Here is a 16,287-nt window from a genome sequence, read left to right as displayed (position 1 = left end):
TTAAGAGAAAAGCCTCTCAGACCATATAAGAATTTCAGTTTTTCTAGCTGTCAATCCTTCAAAATGAATATCCTCATACAAAGATCCATTTTTGGATGGCCACCCTCTTTTCCTTCTCCCTCTTGCCACTGTGATCTCGAGTAATATGAGGGTTAGACCATGTTCAGCATCCCCAAACTTTGTCTCCCCTGGTATTCTCCTGCTCTGCAGACATTTTGCTAACTTGACCTAAATTCTACAGCAAAAGGCCTGGATTCTGTGCAGGAAGAAGTGGAAACTCCAGTTAAGAAGTAAATACAAAGATAAATAAAGAGCATCAGTTAATATCCTTGTGTGTGGTATATGATTTACTCCTCCTCCTGAAATTTTAACTTCCACTTTGCTGGTGAACCTTTCATTTGTAGCTGTTGTGGGAAGTTAGCACTGGGATTTCAGGCTCAGGAGCACAGAAAGGTAGCATGGCATAACGGGGAAGGGATGGAGTCTGGAAACCCACTTTCTGCTGCTGGCTGTGTGACCTGGAGCCAGGCTACTTCACTTCCCTGTGCTTCTCCGTTACCAGGTAAAGGAATAAGGTTCTCGGTGGCGGAGACTCATCTTGCTTTTCACACACAGAGAGCCTGTAACAGTGTGGCCTGAAGCTGCATGAGTCAAATAAATAGGTAGTAATGGCATGGAACAGAGTGTCAGAATTGCTACTTGACATATATATGTATTTAATTCTGCCCTTTTGTTCCTTATGTGCTACCTACAGGTTGTGAGTCTTCAGATTTTATTCAATAATTTGAAGCTGTTTGAAAAGCAGGGGCATACTTTAGTCTTTTCTCTCTCTGAGAGCAAGTCACTTCTGTTGACTTAAATGACTTGTTTGTGATAAATGAATAGAAACCTGAAACATATGATATGGTCTTTTGTCTTGCTTTGGTGTTCCATAAAAAGCAGAAGGAAAAATGAAATTTTTGCAGGACTGATTGTATAATTTTGGCATAGACTCTTTTGTCAATGAAGTTCTAAATTAATGTGAGACTTTCGCTCTGCATACATTCCTGCAAACAAGAACCCACGCGTCAATGAATGCTTGTTGCAAGAAACAAATAAAAAAGTACAAATGCCTTTTATTCAAATGAGTTTTAAAGGGGAAGAAAGTCTAGAATGGATTACAGAACACATTACATCCTTGCTTTTTTCTCTTCTGTAGTGTTAAAGGATGTTGGCTAACATAAATGGAAGTGCCTCAAAATATCCTTTGTACGTATTTTGTTGTTATATGGTTAATGTATGCCTCTTTTGGGATGAAAAAACAGGGAGGAGATTCACCTGACTGGCAAGAAGTGTTGCTGAATGCTGTGTCTCAAGGGCTCTTCACTTACCTGGACTCTTACTGAAGAGAGACATGTATTGTTTATTTATGTGACTGTCCATGTATCCTCTCCATGTGTAGCTGAAAAGATGCATCCTGTCCTTTCAACCTGTATAAATCTGAGGACATGCAATTTTATAACAGTTGATTCTATGGTCTTTGTGGTTTAGGTTTTTTTTTGCCTTGTTTGCTTATTGCCATCTTTGTTCCTTTAGTGAGACGAAAAAGTAATTTCTGTATATGGTTCTGCTTTTAAGTAATCCTGCTCTGTTTTAAAACTTCTTGAGCTGGAGGAATCAAGGACACTTGATCTACCTACGGTATTTATGTGTACTTCTTGGAAAAGTAGCAGGTTGGGAAGCTTGTAAATTTCTTCCCTTTAAGTTAAACTTTGGTTCCTTTTTTTTTAAGTGGTTCTATAATCATCACTAGAACCTACTTCAATTATTTACCCCTTTGCTTTGGAACTGCAGAACATTGCAGTGTGTCTTTGTCATTACCATAGGTGAATATTCTTTCTCTTTGTTGAAAACATTGTGAGTCAGACTACCCATCCTTTGCTTTCAGAACATCAATTCTGAAGTTTTCTGATTAATTAAAAGGCACATTATATTGCATAATTTTGTTTGTATCTCATCAGGTTCAAAGTTCTGTTGTGTGTTTTAAACCACCACAGGGCTTGAATCTTCTGGGTTCTTTTGGCTATTTTAAAAAATGTTTTTGCCATCTTTTTAAAAATGTATCTTACCTACTTTCATCTACTTTGCATGCAAAGTAAATGTCAAGGTTTGTCCAGCCTTGGAGTTATCTAGTCAGAGCTCCTGCAGTTTCAAATAACCTTCCTTAAGTCCAAAAGCATGTCCAAGTGTGGGTACAACCTCACTTCTGGTTCTTCTAACACACTTGGCTTGGTATGATGTGCAGGATGACCTGGAGGTGTGATGAAAATGTTTGTTAGAAGACATGCTGAGGTCAGTTGGATAGAGCTTCTAGTGAGGACAGTAACACTAAGTGGATCCTGTGTTTTGGTTGTGGAGCTATTGCCAGTCGAGATGTTCTGTCCCCTCTATTCCAGAAAGGGAATATCCGTAGAGTACTTACCCTCTCTGCAGCTAAAGCAGCAGGTAGTGGGGAGAGAGGACAACTGCTGCCCAAACTGCTTTCCTAGAGCCAAGCGTGGATTGGCTTTTGGTTGTAGCCAAAAGCAGAATAACTGTCCTGAAGAGCCACTGTCGCCTTACTTTTCAATAACATACCTGGATTTACAATGAAATAAGAGATCTTCTGAGGAAAAAGCTTATGAGAAGGCCATTTCTTAGCCATTCATCTAATGCTTCTCTTCAGGCTTCTCTTTGTTGCTTCTTAGTATTTACATGCAAAACCAAAATTCTGGTGAAGTCTAAGGTGTCATCGGGCTGTCTTTTCTTGAATTTGTCTAAGTATCTTGGTGTTTTTTTCAGGGCATTTTTTTTCCTATTTGGAGAAGGTCCATTTTGACCAGGCACATACATGCGCACTTTCTAAAAAGTCCGTCAACCTTGAATTTGCCCAAGAAGTTTCTGCTCTTAGGCTAGGAAAACTGAAAATCTCTTCCAGTCTTTACCCTTCTTTAGACAGAGCGCTCTCTGGGGACCTGTGTTGAGTTTTCTACATCCTGCCTCTTACAAAAATCAAGCATTTGGGTTCAGTTTCCAGATTACACAGATTTCCAAAGGTTAGGGAAACTAATTTATCCGGAGACTTTCTCTGAAGTGAACTGTCCTATGCTTTTCTTTTTCCATCTTCTTCCAGAGTGTTTGAATAAAAAAATGATGGCCAGGTTTCAAATTGGTGATGACCAGAGGTAGCTAAAAATCTTTAATGAACTATTTGTAAATTATGAGAAATTGTTAGTTTAATTCACTGGGTTAAATAGAAGGAGTGGGTGGCTGGAAAATAGAAGAACATCATATTCATGGGCTCCCTTTATTTTTTTTTTCAAAGAGATACTTTCTATGTTGATGAACTAGTCTTGAACTGAACTTTCCTTAATGACAGGAGACAGTTTTCTTTATATGTGGTTTGGCAATTGTTTACATATTCTGGGATAAAGTTTTGGCAACTAGTTTCTCTTTTATCAACTTTCACCCTGTATCTTTAGGATAAAGCGAGAATGGTTCCACTTTCTTCAAAATTAGAGTAATTTATGACAATGGGAACTGATTATTTTGTTCTTAAATTGGATTTTCTTACCTTCCTAGTTATTTAGAATCCTTGAAAATTTTTCCATTTTAAATGGTTAAACGTAAAGCAGAAAAATCCAAGGTGTTCTGTAAAGGACTTGCAGAACAGAAAAAAGCCGCAATAGTTCTGTAATGTCTACATACTTGCAAGGATTGTAGCTTTTGAAGGATGCAGTTGGTTATAATCTCAGGCCCGCTTAGCCATGGACCTTATTACAAAGAAAATCTTAGTTATTTTTTGTTCTTTATGGTCCATTTCCTGTTTGGGTATTTCTTAGAAGGAAGAAAAAGAAATTGGATCTTAGTGGTTGACCCTCAAACAGCTTATTTAAAGCAAAAACGATTAAACTAGAACAGAAGAACTCCATTAGGAACTTCAGCATTTTACCACTTTTGATACAACTCAGCCTTAATAATAGTTTTCTCCTTAATTTGAATATGTCCAGAGTAGTCAGAGGAGTTTATCATTGGAGACATGGGACATAAGGTTAACAACAGATTACGGTTTTTTTCTTTTTGTGAGGGAGATTGTTCTTCATTATTACCTGCATAACAAAGTGTGCTTCTTTTATAGACAGACAATAGCAGCTTTTTCCTGTTATTAATGTAATAGTTTCTAATGCCTCTTTGATCCAAACACTTTCTGGCCGGAGAACTTCCATTAACCTTAATCAATTCATAGATACTGTGACCCATAATCCTGGGATCACTCTGAATTCCCCACCCCAACCCTGAAATGCATTGTAGATGTTCTACTTAGTTTCTTCTAGGGACTGTCTGCTATCTTTGCATCACACAAATATGATGATTGAGCCAGTATGCTATTTTAGTATTTTGTACTTGGGCTTTATATATGACACCAACTGCAAAAACTTGTTTCCTGGAAGGACCAGGTGGTGGAGATGGAGGTAGAAGGGAGAGTAAAAGAAGCAAAGTTCTCATTTGGACCCAGGATATTGCATTCCAGTGTGTATATATTCCATCCCAACATGTAATCCAATGGACTATGTGTATATATAGATATAAAAAGTTATTTGGGACAAAGAGACGTGTTTTTGGAGAACATAAATATTAGCTGCAACTTGTTCCTCCTTTTCAGCAGTATCACTTCCCAGCCATCAGAGACTGGACCCAGCATCTTGCTGCCACTATCCCAAACAGACAGAGGATCTTCACTTGCACAGCTGGAAAAAATCTTTTGGGAGGGGTGGTGGGGACAAGGGTGGCAGCGTAGTAATCACTAGTCTGGGATCTGTCAAATAGTGGAAAAGTATATATTCTTCTACCTGGGACAGAGATGCTGGCTGCCATACTGCGAGTGAGTCAGTGGGCAAATAAAACTGTGTATTCTGTCTGGCATTATAAATGGGTCAGTGATGGATTTGTATTACCTGAGGAAATTAACTGGCTGACAGAGAGGCTTCTGCTTGCTGCCCAGCAAATGTCGAATGTAGCAGGAAGCTTGGGTGAAGGGGAGGGATAGCTGGAGACAAAGGTGGTGTTAAAATAGCTAGGATGTTACTGGAGCTCCTCAAACGAGTGTTTCTGAGGAGGAGACTGGGAAAACAGAACAATTTTTAGACTTTGTTAATCCATGTTTTCTTGTTCTCCAGTAGGGTTTCAGCCATGGATCCTGCTTTATAATTAGAGTCGTGCGTGAAGTGGTTTTGGGTCTGCATGAGGTGATGTGCTGTTCTGTTCTGTTCAGCTTTGTTTGCTGGCACAGAACGTGACTTCTGGTGCTTTGGTTTTATAGGGTTAAACCCATTCCTTTGAATGCCCTTTTTCATCCTCTCCACATGCTCTCTGCATGGGGTTAACCCTTTAAACGAATACCTCTGGAGCATGTAAGATCTCAGGACGGACTGCAGGAGAGGGCTGCATCATCCCCAGGGTCTATTAAGCTGAGCTCATATTGGTGACAAAAGGCAGGCAGTGGGTTTTGTCTCGCTTGGATCTGATCCACGCAATGTTTGTGGTTCCTGACTGCCCTGTGAATTTCTTTTAGATAGTCTTGAATGTCTACCAGACTGAGCACTGTATTATGGAAATGATCTCTAGCTGAAAGATTACTCCTCTTACCAGCCAAGTTCCGTCTCTGTTGCCATTTCTGTGACATAGGTCCAGTCTCTGCACTTAAAGGAGGAACATGCGTCCAGCAAAGCATCTTTTCACATCCATCTTTCAAGATGGGGATAATGTCTCTTTATTTTGTGTTTTTGAAGACATTTTTCAGTAGTAGTCCCAAAGCAGAGCTTTGCCCTTGGCATTTGTGGTTTCTGAGTGCTAGTGACTTGATTTCCACCTCTGACTACACTAAGAGTGCCTGCTTGCGTTTTGAACCAGCTGTGTTGGCTGGTCTAATCTCAAATCTCTTAAGATTAAAATTCTGTAGCCCCTAAAATAATCCAGTAGTTCATGCGTTCCCGTGGTTTAGCTCTGTCACCAGTTGATGAGCTGTATTTAGCCTCTGTAAAAGCACCGTTCTCCTTGCAAAATAACATTGGTCCTCTCTAAATCATGCTCGCAACTCACCGGTTAAGTGACCATAGAGTGGAGCATGTAGTTTGAGGTGAATGGCAAGATTATTTTTAAAGGCGCTGCAGGCTGCGCCAGTCTGTTTTAGGGTTCATTTAAGGGCAGATGGCCATCAGGAGATAATCTCTTCTGTCTGCAGTCAGAGCTTTGCTCTTTCCCACTTCAGTTCATGGTATAGCAGGGTATGTGGTTGAGTTTGTCATATCTGATTTGCTACTGGCAGGACCCCCTTGATAACAGTTCTGACTTTTCTTGGCAAGAAAGAGATCTTTGCTGGGCTTATGCCAGGCTGAGGAGCCTGCTCCTCCCCCTTCTCCTTCCAGGGTGAGGCTGGTAATGCATCCTTTGTGTAAAGAGCTCCTAGAAGATGTTATTTGCAATGCATGAGAAGGAATTAGGTTGTTTCTGGAGTGCTCAGGCAGAGCGCTGCCGTGTTCTTCAGCACCACCTACTGACATCTTCCTCTCCCAAGTCCATGTACACGGGGGAGTGCACTTCTCTTAACTCACAGGAACTGGGTTTCTTGAGGTAAATAACAATACATTTTTGGCTGGAAATTAGAAACCCCATACCCGTTGCTTTCAGTTGCATTAGGCCATATGGGGAGCACTAAATAGCAGGATAGAAAAGCCAAGTTGCTTGATTCTGGCATCTGTTTTCCTAGGTTTGGCCAGCCCACTTGCTTCTTCAACACCTGTGTCTATGGAGAAGAGCGTTGAAAGGTTGGGTTGTGTAAGTGAGGTGGATGACTTGGCTCGTTTCCTGTGAGCATTTAGTATGGGAACCAAGGGGCAGACGACATTTCTACTCTACAGTTTTGCCCTGTGATGTTCCATCTTCCTCTTAAACCCTGCAAGGATTTAAACAGATAACTTTCTCTACAGGTTTTGACTGGGAAAATATGTGGGTTTTGGTGTTTTTTCATTTTCTGCCTCTTTTTCACCTTCTGATAGGAAAGGAAAAAGTTTATTCTGTAAAAAAAAAAGGAGCCGGTCCAATCAAAATTCCCCACTTCCCAGTAAAATTGTTGTTGCATCTTCTTGTAACACATGACCAACGCAGTATTCTGTTTATTGACTATGGTGAACCACAGGAAAACTTGACAGAACTGTCTGTGTGTCTGTATTTGCACCTCCACAACTACTTCTGTGCAGTAAATAAAGTACCTGCCATACTTAATACGGAAAAAAGTCCTACTCTGACTATTTAGTTGTTCAGATTCTCCCTTGTATTTAGTCTTTTTGGTTTCTGTAGGGATTCATAACATGCCATGAAAGTAATTCAGAAGATCAGAAAACCCCATCCTAGTCTTGCTTGGAGCAAAAGCATTTAATATTTGAGGGCCTTCTCATAGGCAGAGTTTTTCATTCAAAGACTCGGTTGCCCATGTTCTGTACTGTGCAATGTCTCACAGCTAACCTTCAGGAAGGGAAGACAAAAAAAGTCAGAATCATACTTCGTATGACTCTCAATTTGTCTTTTAATTTAGTTGTGGCATTTTATTTTCAATCTGCTTTTATTTTAAAAGTTTGAAGCTTGAAAGTATACTTCAGGCATTTAGATGGCCTCTTCATATATTTTTTTAAAAAGAAGAGATATATATGTACACTCCAGGAGCCCAGAGAAAGAAGAGACATTATTTGTGACAAATAGGAAAGGAGTGGTCAGCATTTAGGTAGCTTGCATCAGTAAAGCCCCAGCCTGAAGTTCTTTGTAGCTGGGTTACTTGTATCTGAATTGCTTTTGTTGATTTGATTTCCTTGCAAGTAACTGTCCTGGTTTGAGGTAAAACAGAACCAACTTTCTATTCAGTAATTTTACTTTTTATCTAGGCCTCTTCTAGCTCTCTGAAATTAACAGCATGTTGTGTCGAAAATGGTTCCTTCTCAGAGTGATAAGACGAATGCTTACAGTTTGTGCCAAGGAACAGTACGCAGAGAGGCTCTTGCTTATACTTATTGCTATAACAAGCAAGGACAGCTCATTTTATTATTTGCCCTGTTGGAGGGTTGGAAATGGAAAAGCGTAGAGGGGTCCCACCTGCAGGGAGGAGCGGACAGGACAAGTCACCCAGAATTGACCAACAGGGGTATGCCATCCCATCTGCCGCATGCTCAGTATAAAAGCTGAGGGATCAAAGGGTCAACACTTCCTTCAATGGCTGACATCCAAGGAGGACCCTGTCTGTTCATCTGCCTTTGATCCCGATCCGTGCGTTCCTGACTCCAGCTGTAGAATCCAGTTCCCACCTGTCACTGAGTGCAGCCTGGGACTTCCCCAGTGCCTGCCGATGACGTCATCCTGTGAGCTTAATACAGTTTTGTATATACTGTATCTATTTCATTACGTTTCTTTTTATTTTATTATTAATATTTCATTAAAGTAGTTTAGTTTCTTCGAAACTCGTAAATCTCTTTATCTCTCCTCCTCCTCTCCATGTACGAGAGGTAGGGGGAGAGCATCTGTTGCTGCCCATTGGCCAATTTGGCCAAAACCACAACAGTAACACATGGATCAAGTATTCCATCTTGGACTTTGGTCTTCCTTGCTAGGGAAGTTTGTGCTTTCCACACTGAGATAACTATCAGTTTGCTTTGTCTGCTTGAGGCTGGGGACTGCAGTCTTTTCCTCAAGATACCTTGCAGAAGCTGACAGTGTGCTCCTATCTGTGATTCTCTGATTCTCCTTTCTTTCGTACCTCCTCGTAAAATCTATGGTGTGACTTTATTTTGCTAGGATCTTACAGTGAGATGGCTAATATGCATTAATGTTCAGTAGCTGAGCATTACGTTTTTCTGTTTTGGGGTTTTTTTGGGGTGTGGTTTTTTGTTGTTGGGGTTTTTTTTCCCTTCATTTTTTGAAAAGACATTGTATTGGAGAACTGGTTGAGCTGATAGCAATGTATCCATCATTTGGACCTGTTTCAGATCATTTATGTGTTTATGTATTAAGTTCCCCAAAAGAAAAATAACCAGAGGTTCTGTGAATCCTTGTTCTCTTCTTGAACTGAAAACCCTATCTATGCTTCTGGCAGCTTCTAGCACTATGTAGCCTCTCTTCCACAAGTTTTACGAAAAATGTGGTTTATATTTCCTTTAAAGTGTAGGAGATTTTGCAAGCTATGAGGTAGCTTTACAGTGATCCATAGTATGGTATCAGGTATGTTAAATGAATGCATGTATTCAGGAACATAAGTAAATAGTGACTGTATAGGGATCAACAAAGTTGGTCGTCCTGTTTTCTGTGACTGGGAGATTTCTGAACAGTCTGGAATATAATGTAGGAAGAATGTGTAGTAGGAAGACCTCCTTTTGTGCAATCTTACCTGGAGCCCACTTCAGGTTCCAGCAGTCTTCCAGGTGGATGGATAAATACATTTTAGGAAAAAAATGAGTCTGTCTCTGTTTAATTTAGATTGTTGTTTTTACTGTTGAGTTGTAATGCATCTCTAATAGAAGATCTTTCCTGAAAATATCTTATATTGTAATACGTATTTGCAGATAGGTAAACAGAAATATTTACTGGAAGAAATAGCTGACAAGATCACATGTATCAGCTAACATATTTCTCTCATGGGTATAACTTTTGAGTTTCAAAATGTAAGAAATGGCCCAAAAGCGGACATCAGTAGGTAGATCTTGATAATAAAAGGTATAACTGGTAATAAAATTTTACCATGTTCTTTACAGGAAAATACAAACAACAAAGTAATTATATTGGAGTGGAGAGTTGCAATCCAGTCCATGGAGTTCTATCAAAATCCAGTTCTATCCAATTAAAAAATAAAGTGAAAAAAGAAATGGTATTTCAATTTAGTTTATTTAGATACCATCTTGTAAAGTAACTCCAAAGACAACTGTCAGAGGACCAAGAATCCCAAAAGCTTTACTGGAATTTGGTCATTGAAAAAGACACCCTGAGTTCAGTAGGTTTGCGTGACTGTAGTCGAGAGTTGAATTTATTCTTCCTCATTAATTATGGGCTTTTTTCATAAATGAATGATGAGGCTGGCTTCTTCCAGTTAGAATAGGCTTCAGGTTGCTACTTTTTCAGATTTGTAAATTTTTGCATTGCTATGATTTTACTTTTTAGTCCTCGTTTTCCCTGTTGTGCTCTTACATTATAAAAAGTGTTTAAAAAAAAAAAAGGGTAAACCAGCCCCAAACCCAAGGACATTAGAGCAGCAGCTCCATCGTACATGAGCTGAACCTGTCCAGGAGCCCAGGTGGCATGGCTGGAAGGTCTGCAGGACCACAGGTGTAGGCAGTGGTGCCTTGTAAAACCCAGGCTGCTCTGGCAGGGAAAAATGCCTGTGGTGTTACTCATGGGAATTTTGAGAACTTGTCATGTCTGTAATTAGTTGCCTGTGAGTCGCATTGCTGTAGTGTTTGGTAATTTATTTCTGGTAGGTTGATCAACAGCAAGAAAAAGGTGGTGGGGAGATCAGGCCAACACTGAAGCTTCCTGTGTGTTTTGAAGGAAAAAAGCAGCTCCAGCGCGTGGTACCAGGTCTCTACTAAGACATTTTGTTCGTGATGATCTTCTTTGACCCAGCGCACCACACAGGAGGTGGTGAGGGAGGGAGGTGAGGGCCTGGCAGCCAGGGCCTGTCCCAGCGCCTCAGCCAGGAGCAGGGCAGGCCTGGGGCAGCCGCAGCCCCGCCATTGGGAACCTCGCTGGGACCCAGCCGGCTGTGGGCCTGCAGGTGAGCCTCGCTCAGCTGTGGGCCCAGGGCCGGGCTGTGGGGAGCTGGAGACTAGCCCTGCTGTGGCATTGCTGATGGGTCCAGGGGGTGAAATGGTGTCCTGGGCTGTGGGGGAGCCCCAGGAGGGCTGTTCAGGAAGAGCTCAGCCTTGTGTGTGCCCTGAGGGCCGAGACACACACGGCATATCCAGGGGGACTGTGCAGATGAAAGGGGTTTGGCAGTGTTTCTGCCAACGTGGTGGGGTATGTAACATAACAGAATCATAGAATCGTTTAGGTTGGAAAAGACCTGTAAGATCATCAAGTCCAACTCTACATCTTTTAAATACATCTTTTAAATACCTCCAGGGATGATGACTCAACCACTTCCCTGGGCAGTCTATTCCACTGCTTGATAACCCTTTCAGTGAAGAAATTTCTTTCAGCTCCACCTTGGCACAGAGTAAAATGAAATCTCTGTGCGCAACCTGCGTGTATGAGGTAGGGACGAAGATGCCTCTGATCATCTGACTGGAGGAAGGCTTGGAGAACTGGAGATTTCTTTGTTTTACACGCAAAGTTACTAATACAGAGCTGAAAGTTCACACAGTGTGTGGTCTGACTGACCTTTTCAGTTGTGGTTGTGCATGTGCGTATTCTTAACTTCTAGAAGCTCTGCTGACTCCATCTCAAAATATAACGGATGGGTAGTCAAACCACAGAAGCTCAATTTTGAGGTCAGTGCCTTGGGCTTCACAATTAATTTTGTATTTTGAAGCTTTAAAACCAAACTTAAACATAATGATTTGTACTACTTTGGCTGCTGCCAAATTCTGTTAATGACTGTTGTTCAACAAGCACAATTATCTTTTGTTTTTGATTTTTAAAAACCTAGAAATCTAATATAACTGTGTCTCTGATGTTCTCACACATTTCTGCGTGTAGAGAAGGATGCTGAAGACAATTTGAGAATTCACCTTTGGTCTTTAAAACTGTGGCTTTGAGAATCTCTTGCCCAATGTTTTCGAAGCTTTCCCCTCATAAGGAAAATGAGAATACCTCTTCCCCATATTAAGCATTAAAACCATATATTTTAAGAAGAGGTTGTAAATGCAAATTAGTCAGACAATGGCATTTTAAAAATCTGTTTGGTGAGGTTAGCATCGCAGTACTAAGGGCATTTCAGAAGTCACATTATCTGTGGGCAATGTGGTCTCAAGAGGTTGGTTGTGAACATGTTTAAGGGCTTGTGGCATTTACGGATTCATTTCATGGTGGTTGTGTTTGGTTGTTTTGGTTTTTTTTCCCCCCAGACTTCATGTTCAGTTTTCAAGGTAGTGGATTTGGTAACTCCTCTCTCACTCCACCTGCATTCCCCTCTAAATTTTCTTATTGTGGCGTTTGAAAGTTTAAAGGATTATGGAACGTGTTGCCTTAGCTGGTCGTGATGGAAATGTGCAAATCTTGCTTTGTACCACACACATGGGGTGTGTGTCTTACCAGTGTATTAACATACGCAACTTGAAAATGCTCTTTGCTGGTGGGTAGGTGGGTCTCAGTTCCATATCCCATGCAGTCAAAAATGAAGACACACATAGCATTTCAGCGTTTTTTTTGTTTTTTTTTTTTGATATATGAGCTCAAACTAGCAGTTTGTGGTTTTCTTCGTCTTTGTGCAATGCCTGAATTTTAAAGAAAAATGTGGAAATGGTAGAGTAGAATTCTTTACAAAATGCTCCATCCTGCTTTCAGTGTGATGCATGGTGAAAACATCAAATTGAAGTCCATTCGGCAGTACCTGATGCTTGTTCCTCACAGCTGCAGTAACATAAACCTCATCTCTGTGCTGCCTTTGTGATACAGACCCTGCTCAGGTTCAAGCTGGAACCCATTAGAAAGCTTCCATCCGTTTTTGTAATCAGTGGCTGTTAATGATCTCTCCAACTCCTCCTTCTGATTTCTAGCAGAAAGGTACTGTTGGTTTAAGAGCCTCTAGACAGCAACCAGCATCCTTGAGGATACCTTCTCCAAGCATCAGTGTGACTGCTGGAGATGGTGGTGGGTTTTACCTCTTGAGGCTGCCAGGTTTACCTTTTTTCAGAACCTCAGGGTTGCTCTCCCTTCTGGTTTTCTATTTTGTGAGATGGTCTGAAGTTTCCAAAAGAGAGCTTAAAGCGTTTTGTGGTGGTGTTTCTAAAGGGTCTGAAGTTTTCCGAGGGGGTGGGGGAGAAGGGGGCGTGAGGGGGGAAGAGCGAGATTTGTGTGTGTGTGTGTGTTGTTTTTCCTCTGTTCTACACAATGGAGCTTTCAGAGAACCTCTCTTAAAAGGCATAGCTACAGCCTTTGTGTGAAGGGTGTGTCTGCTGGCAGGGTTTGCTGATGCAGACAGGCTGGCTGGTGATTAACAAAGGTCATTAGACTTTGGAATCTGGCAGGGTAGTGGGGTTGTGTGTCTTCTGCGCCAAGCAGGAGGGCTCCCCAGGGACAGGGCAGGCTGGAGGCCCCCCGCCTGCCCGCCCCCCGCCCCCCCCGCCCTGCTTCTGGGAGGCTCAGCTGACTTGTTGCCCCTGCCTGTAGGACAGCTTGGGCCAGTGTCTTGATGCTGTAATGCTCCGTTTCTGGAACGAGCCGTCACATTTGTCATCCATGGGACAGGGGAACCAACCTTAGGAGATGCTTGGGGGCGATCTGCTCAGGGAGGGAAGGTGCTGTTTGGGCAGTGCAGGGGGACAGCAGCGACATGACTTGGGGGGCAGGTCATGCAGGAGAAGGGGAGAGATGTTCTGGGGATGCTGATTTTTCAAGCGTCACCCGAGGAGAAGGAGGAAAAAAATGGGAAAAAAAAGAAAAAGCCTGGTGTGCTTGAGATGAAGCTGAGATAAGTGAGGCCATGTTGTGCACAGGCGAGAAGCTCAGAGCCTCTGAGTGCAGGAGTTGTCTGAGCTAAAATGGCTGCTCCCAAAGCTCAGAGGACTAGGGCAGCTTAGTGAGTCTTAAAGCTTCAGTGACGCAGGGGCTCATATCTCTTGAAAGTGTGATAAACACATTCAGCAGAGCTGTGGCTTGTTTGGCTGAGATGAAAGGACTAAGCTTGGGGGATGGGTAGTGAAAACTGGATGATCTGCTTTTCTGTGAAGTGCTCTAAATGCAGGAGTCGTCTGCTCCATGGAAAAATTTGTTTTCAGGTCTAATGGACTGTGCTAAAGGAGACGTGGGGTGGGGCTTCACTCACTGCTGTAATTTGATCCAGAGCAGATAGCAACCTCTTCCACACAATTTGGTCTGGTGCTTGCACATAAAAGCTTGAGGATCCTCGATTATTGTAACTTTGTTAGCTGAAAAGAAGCTGGTGCAGCGTTCATTTTCTCTATTGGTGGTGGGAGGGAGTAGGGGGAGAGAAAGGACACAATGCAGCCTGCAGAGTAGTGTAGGTAAATATGTTGAGAGCCTCCGTGCTCAGACTGTCCAGAATTTGACTTGCCAGAGGTTTATTTTAGCAGGCTATCAGAAGCAGCATTCTTTCATATAAAATCCTGATGCAGTACACTTTCTTCTTTCTATGCCCTAATGTTTTGGAGCTTTCTCCTCAGTGTGGAAGTAGCTTACTCCACATACAATAAACACATAGAATTTTCAGTGCCTTTGTGTCTTGGACCTCTGGAACACCCAATTTATCATCCTTTCCCAGTGCAGCACATGGAAGCTTAAAGAAGTAATTCCTGTATTAACATCAGAAGGATGCTCTTATGCACAGGGTAGGAAGGTCTGAGGCTTTTGTCTTACTTGTGCTTTGTGTCTCCTCCTTCCTGGTGGTGCAGAAACATATAGCTCTCTGTTGCGGCATTAATTGGTCACAAGCCGAACCACCATACTTCATGTTACTGTGTCTTGTGTTGCTTTGTACTTCAAGGGCTTTTGGATAAATCAAGGAAGTCACAATGTCTTCGAGCCTTTGTGAATCCTCTTTCCATTGTACTTCTGCAGTATTCCTGTTCCCAGTTGCTGTCCCTCTCTTCCTCCAGCCCTCTCCATCCCCCAGACTACTAATGCACAAAGGTCATGTCCCCAGAATAGACTAAAATTAAACTGTAAGCATTTTAACAAAGAATGGAGATGCCCTTACAAAGATTGGTGGAAGTAGGGCAGAGCAAAGCATTCCACTTTGGGTTCATGTAACTGAATCTCATCTTGCAGTTATGCCTAGGTTTTCCATGAATGTCAGGACTGATGGGATGTTGAGAAGAAAGGCAGGTTTCTTCCTGTGAAGGCTTTTGATCTATGGTAGTGAAACAGGCAAGACTTGGCAACTTCCAGGAAGGTTGGAGTAGGTCTCCTAAAGGCAGAAGCCACTGTCTTCTGATTGTAAATTTCTGAACAAAGTCATTGTTCATTACACAAATATAATGAATAAGACCAACTTCTGAACAAGTCCTATCCTGTGTAATGGAAAAGCCAAGAGGACAAAGTCCATTGAATCAATAGTGGCTTGTCAGAAAGTTGACTGTTTGTAGTGTTGAGTTAGAAACTTGTGAGCTACCTAGATAGCACTTAATGTGAATCTGAATCGATGCCTCTTAATATAGTAAGCAAAAGTTGAGATTTATGCCACAGTATTTGCAGAATCTCTGGAAATGACTGAGTCATCATAAGCTTGGTGTTACCTATTTTCAGGATTTGTTACGATGGCATTGCTGTAAAACATCTCTCTTGTCTCTTCCTTCTGTTTTTCTTGCAGAATTTTCTAATGTAAAAGGTCATCCTTGAACCATGGAGGTGCTGCAGTGTGACGGCTGTGATTTTCGAGCTCCATCTTATGAAGACCTAAAAGCTCACATTCAGGATGTCCACACTGCTTTTCTGCAGCCAACTGATGTCTCTGAGGAAAGTCCTAGCCAGCCAAGGTCTGGTTCCATGAATGCTAGCAACCAGACTGAGGTTGAATTTTCTTCTGTAAAGGATGAATTTACAATTGCAGATGAAATATCAGGTAAATCTCAACTCTAAGATTGATCTTAACTCTAATCCCCTATTGTACGTGTGGCTTATTTCAGTGTGTTTTAGTTTCTACTTTTAAAAGTGATTTAAAAAACTCAGATTATCTTTATTGTTATGTCAGCAAAGCAGATGTCTAGCTTCAACCATATTGGTTCTGACCATGGCTTTTTCTGTCAATGCAAACATGGAGGTTGATTTTATTTCTTAGCTGCTTTTCATGTATTTCTTCATACTGCTTTTTGGTTTTCAGATTTTCATGGTTGTTCTTTGCTACTATGAAGCACCTCAAAATTTTCAACTTTGTTAGCGTGCAAGCTTTTTTTTTCCCCCAATAAGATTATTTCATAAATTACCTATCCCAAACTGTACACCACAGTCATATATACGTAGACACTATGCATAATGGTCATTTTTCTGACCATTGTCAGATATGTAGATCTCACCATAAGTAAGTGAGGGAATCCTGGTGTGATTATTTTCTATTTAGGA

The 16,287-nt window shown here is 41.6% G+C and overlaps 1 protein-coding gene across 9 annotated transcripts in view; it reads left to right on the top strand.

The window, feature by feature from the left end:
* Positions 1-16,287, top strand: part of ZNF462 (zinc finger protein 462) — a 90,709-nt gene that overhangs the window by 24,837 nt on the left and 49,585 nt on the right. For all 9 annotated transcript variants that reach the window (XM_054185355.1, XM_054185360.1, XM_054185359.1 and 6 more), the window contains exon 2: positions 15,539-15,790. In XM_054185355.1, the coding sequence (XP_054041330.1) occupies positions 15,571-15,790 (220 nt within the window). In that variant the 5' untranslated portion in view covers positions 15,539-15,570. The remainder of the gene's footprint in view (positions 1-15,538; positions 15,791-16,287) is intronic.

The sequence above is a fragment of the Rissa tridactyla genome, chromosome Z, assembly GCF_028500815.1.
Source record: "Rissa tridactyla isolate bRisTri1 chromosome Z, bRisTri1.patW.cur.20221130, whole genome shotgun sequence".
NCBI classification, from domain to species: Eukaryota; Metazoa; Chordata; class Aves; order Charadriiformes; family Laridae; genus Rissa; species Rissa tridactyla.
This window is presented reverse-complemented; position numbering and strand designations above follow the sequence as displayed.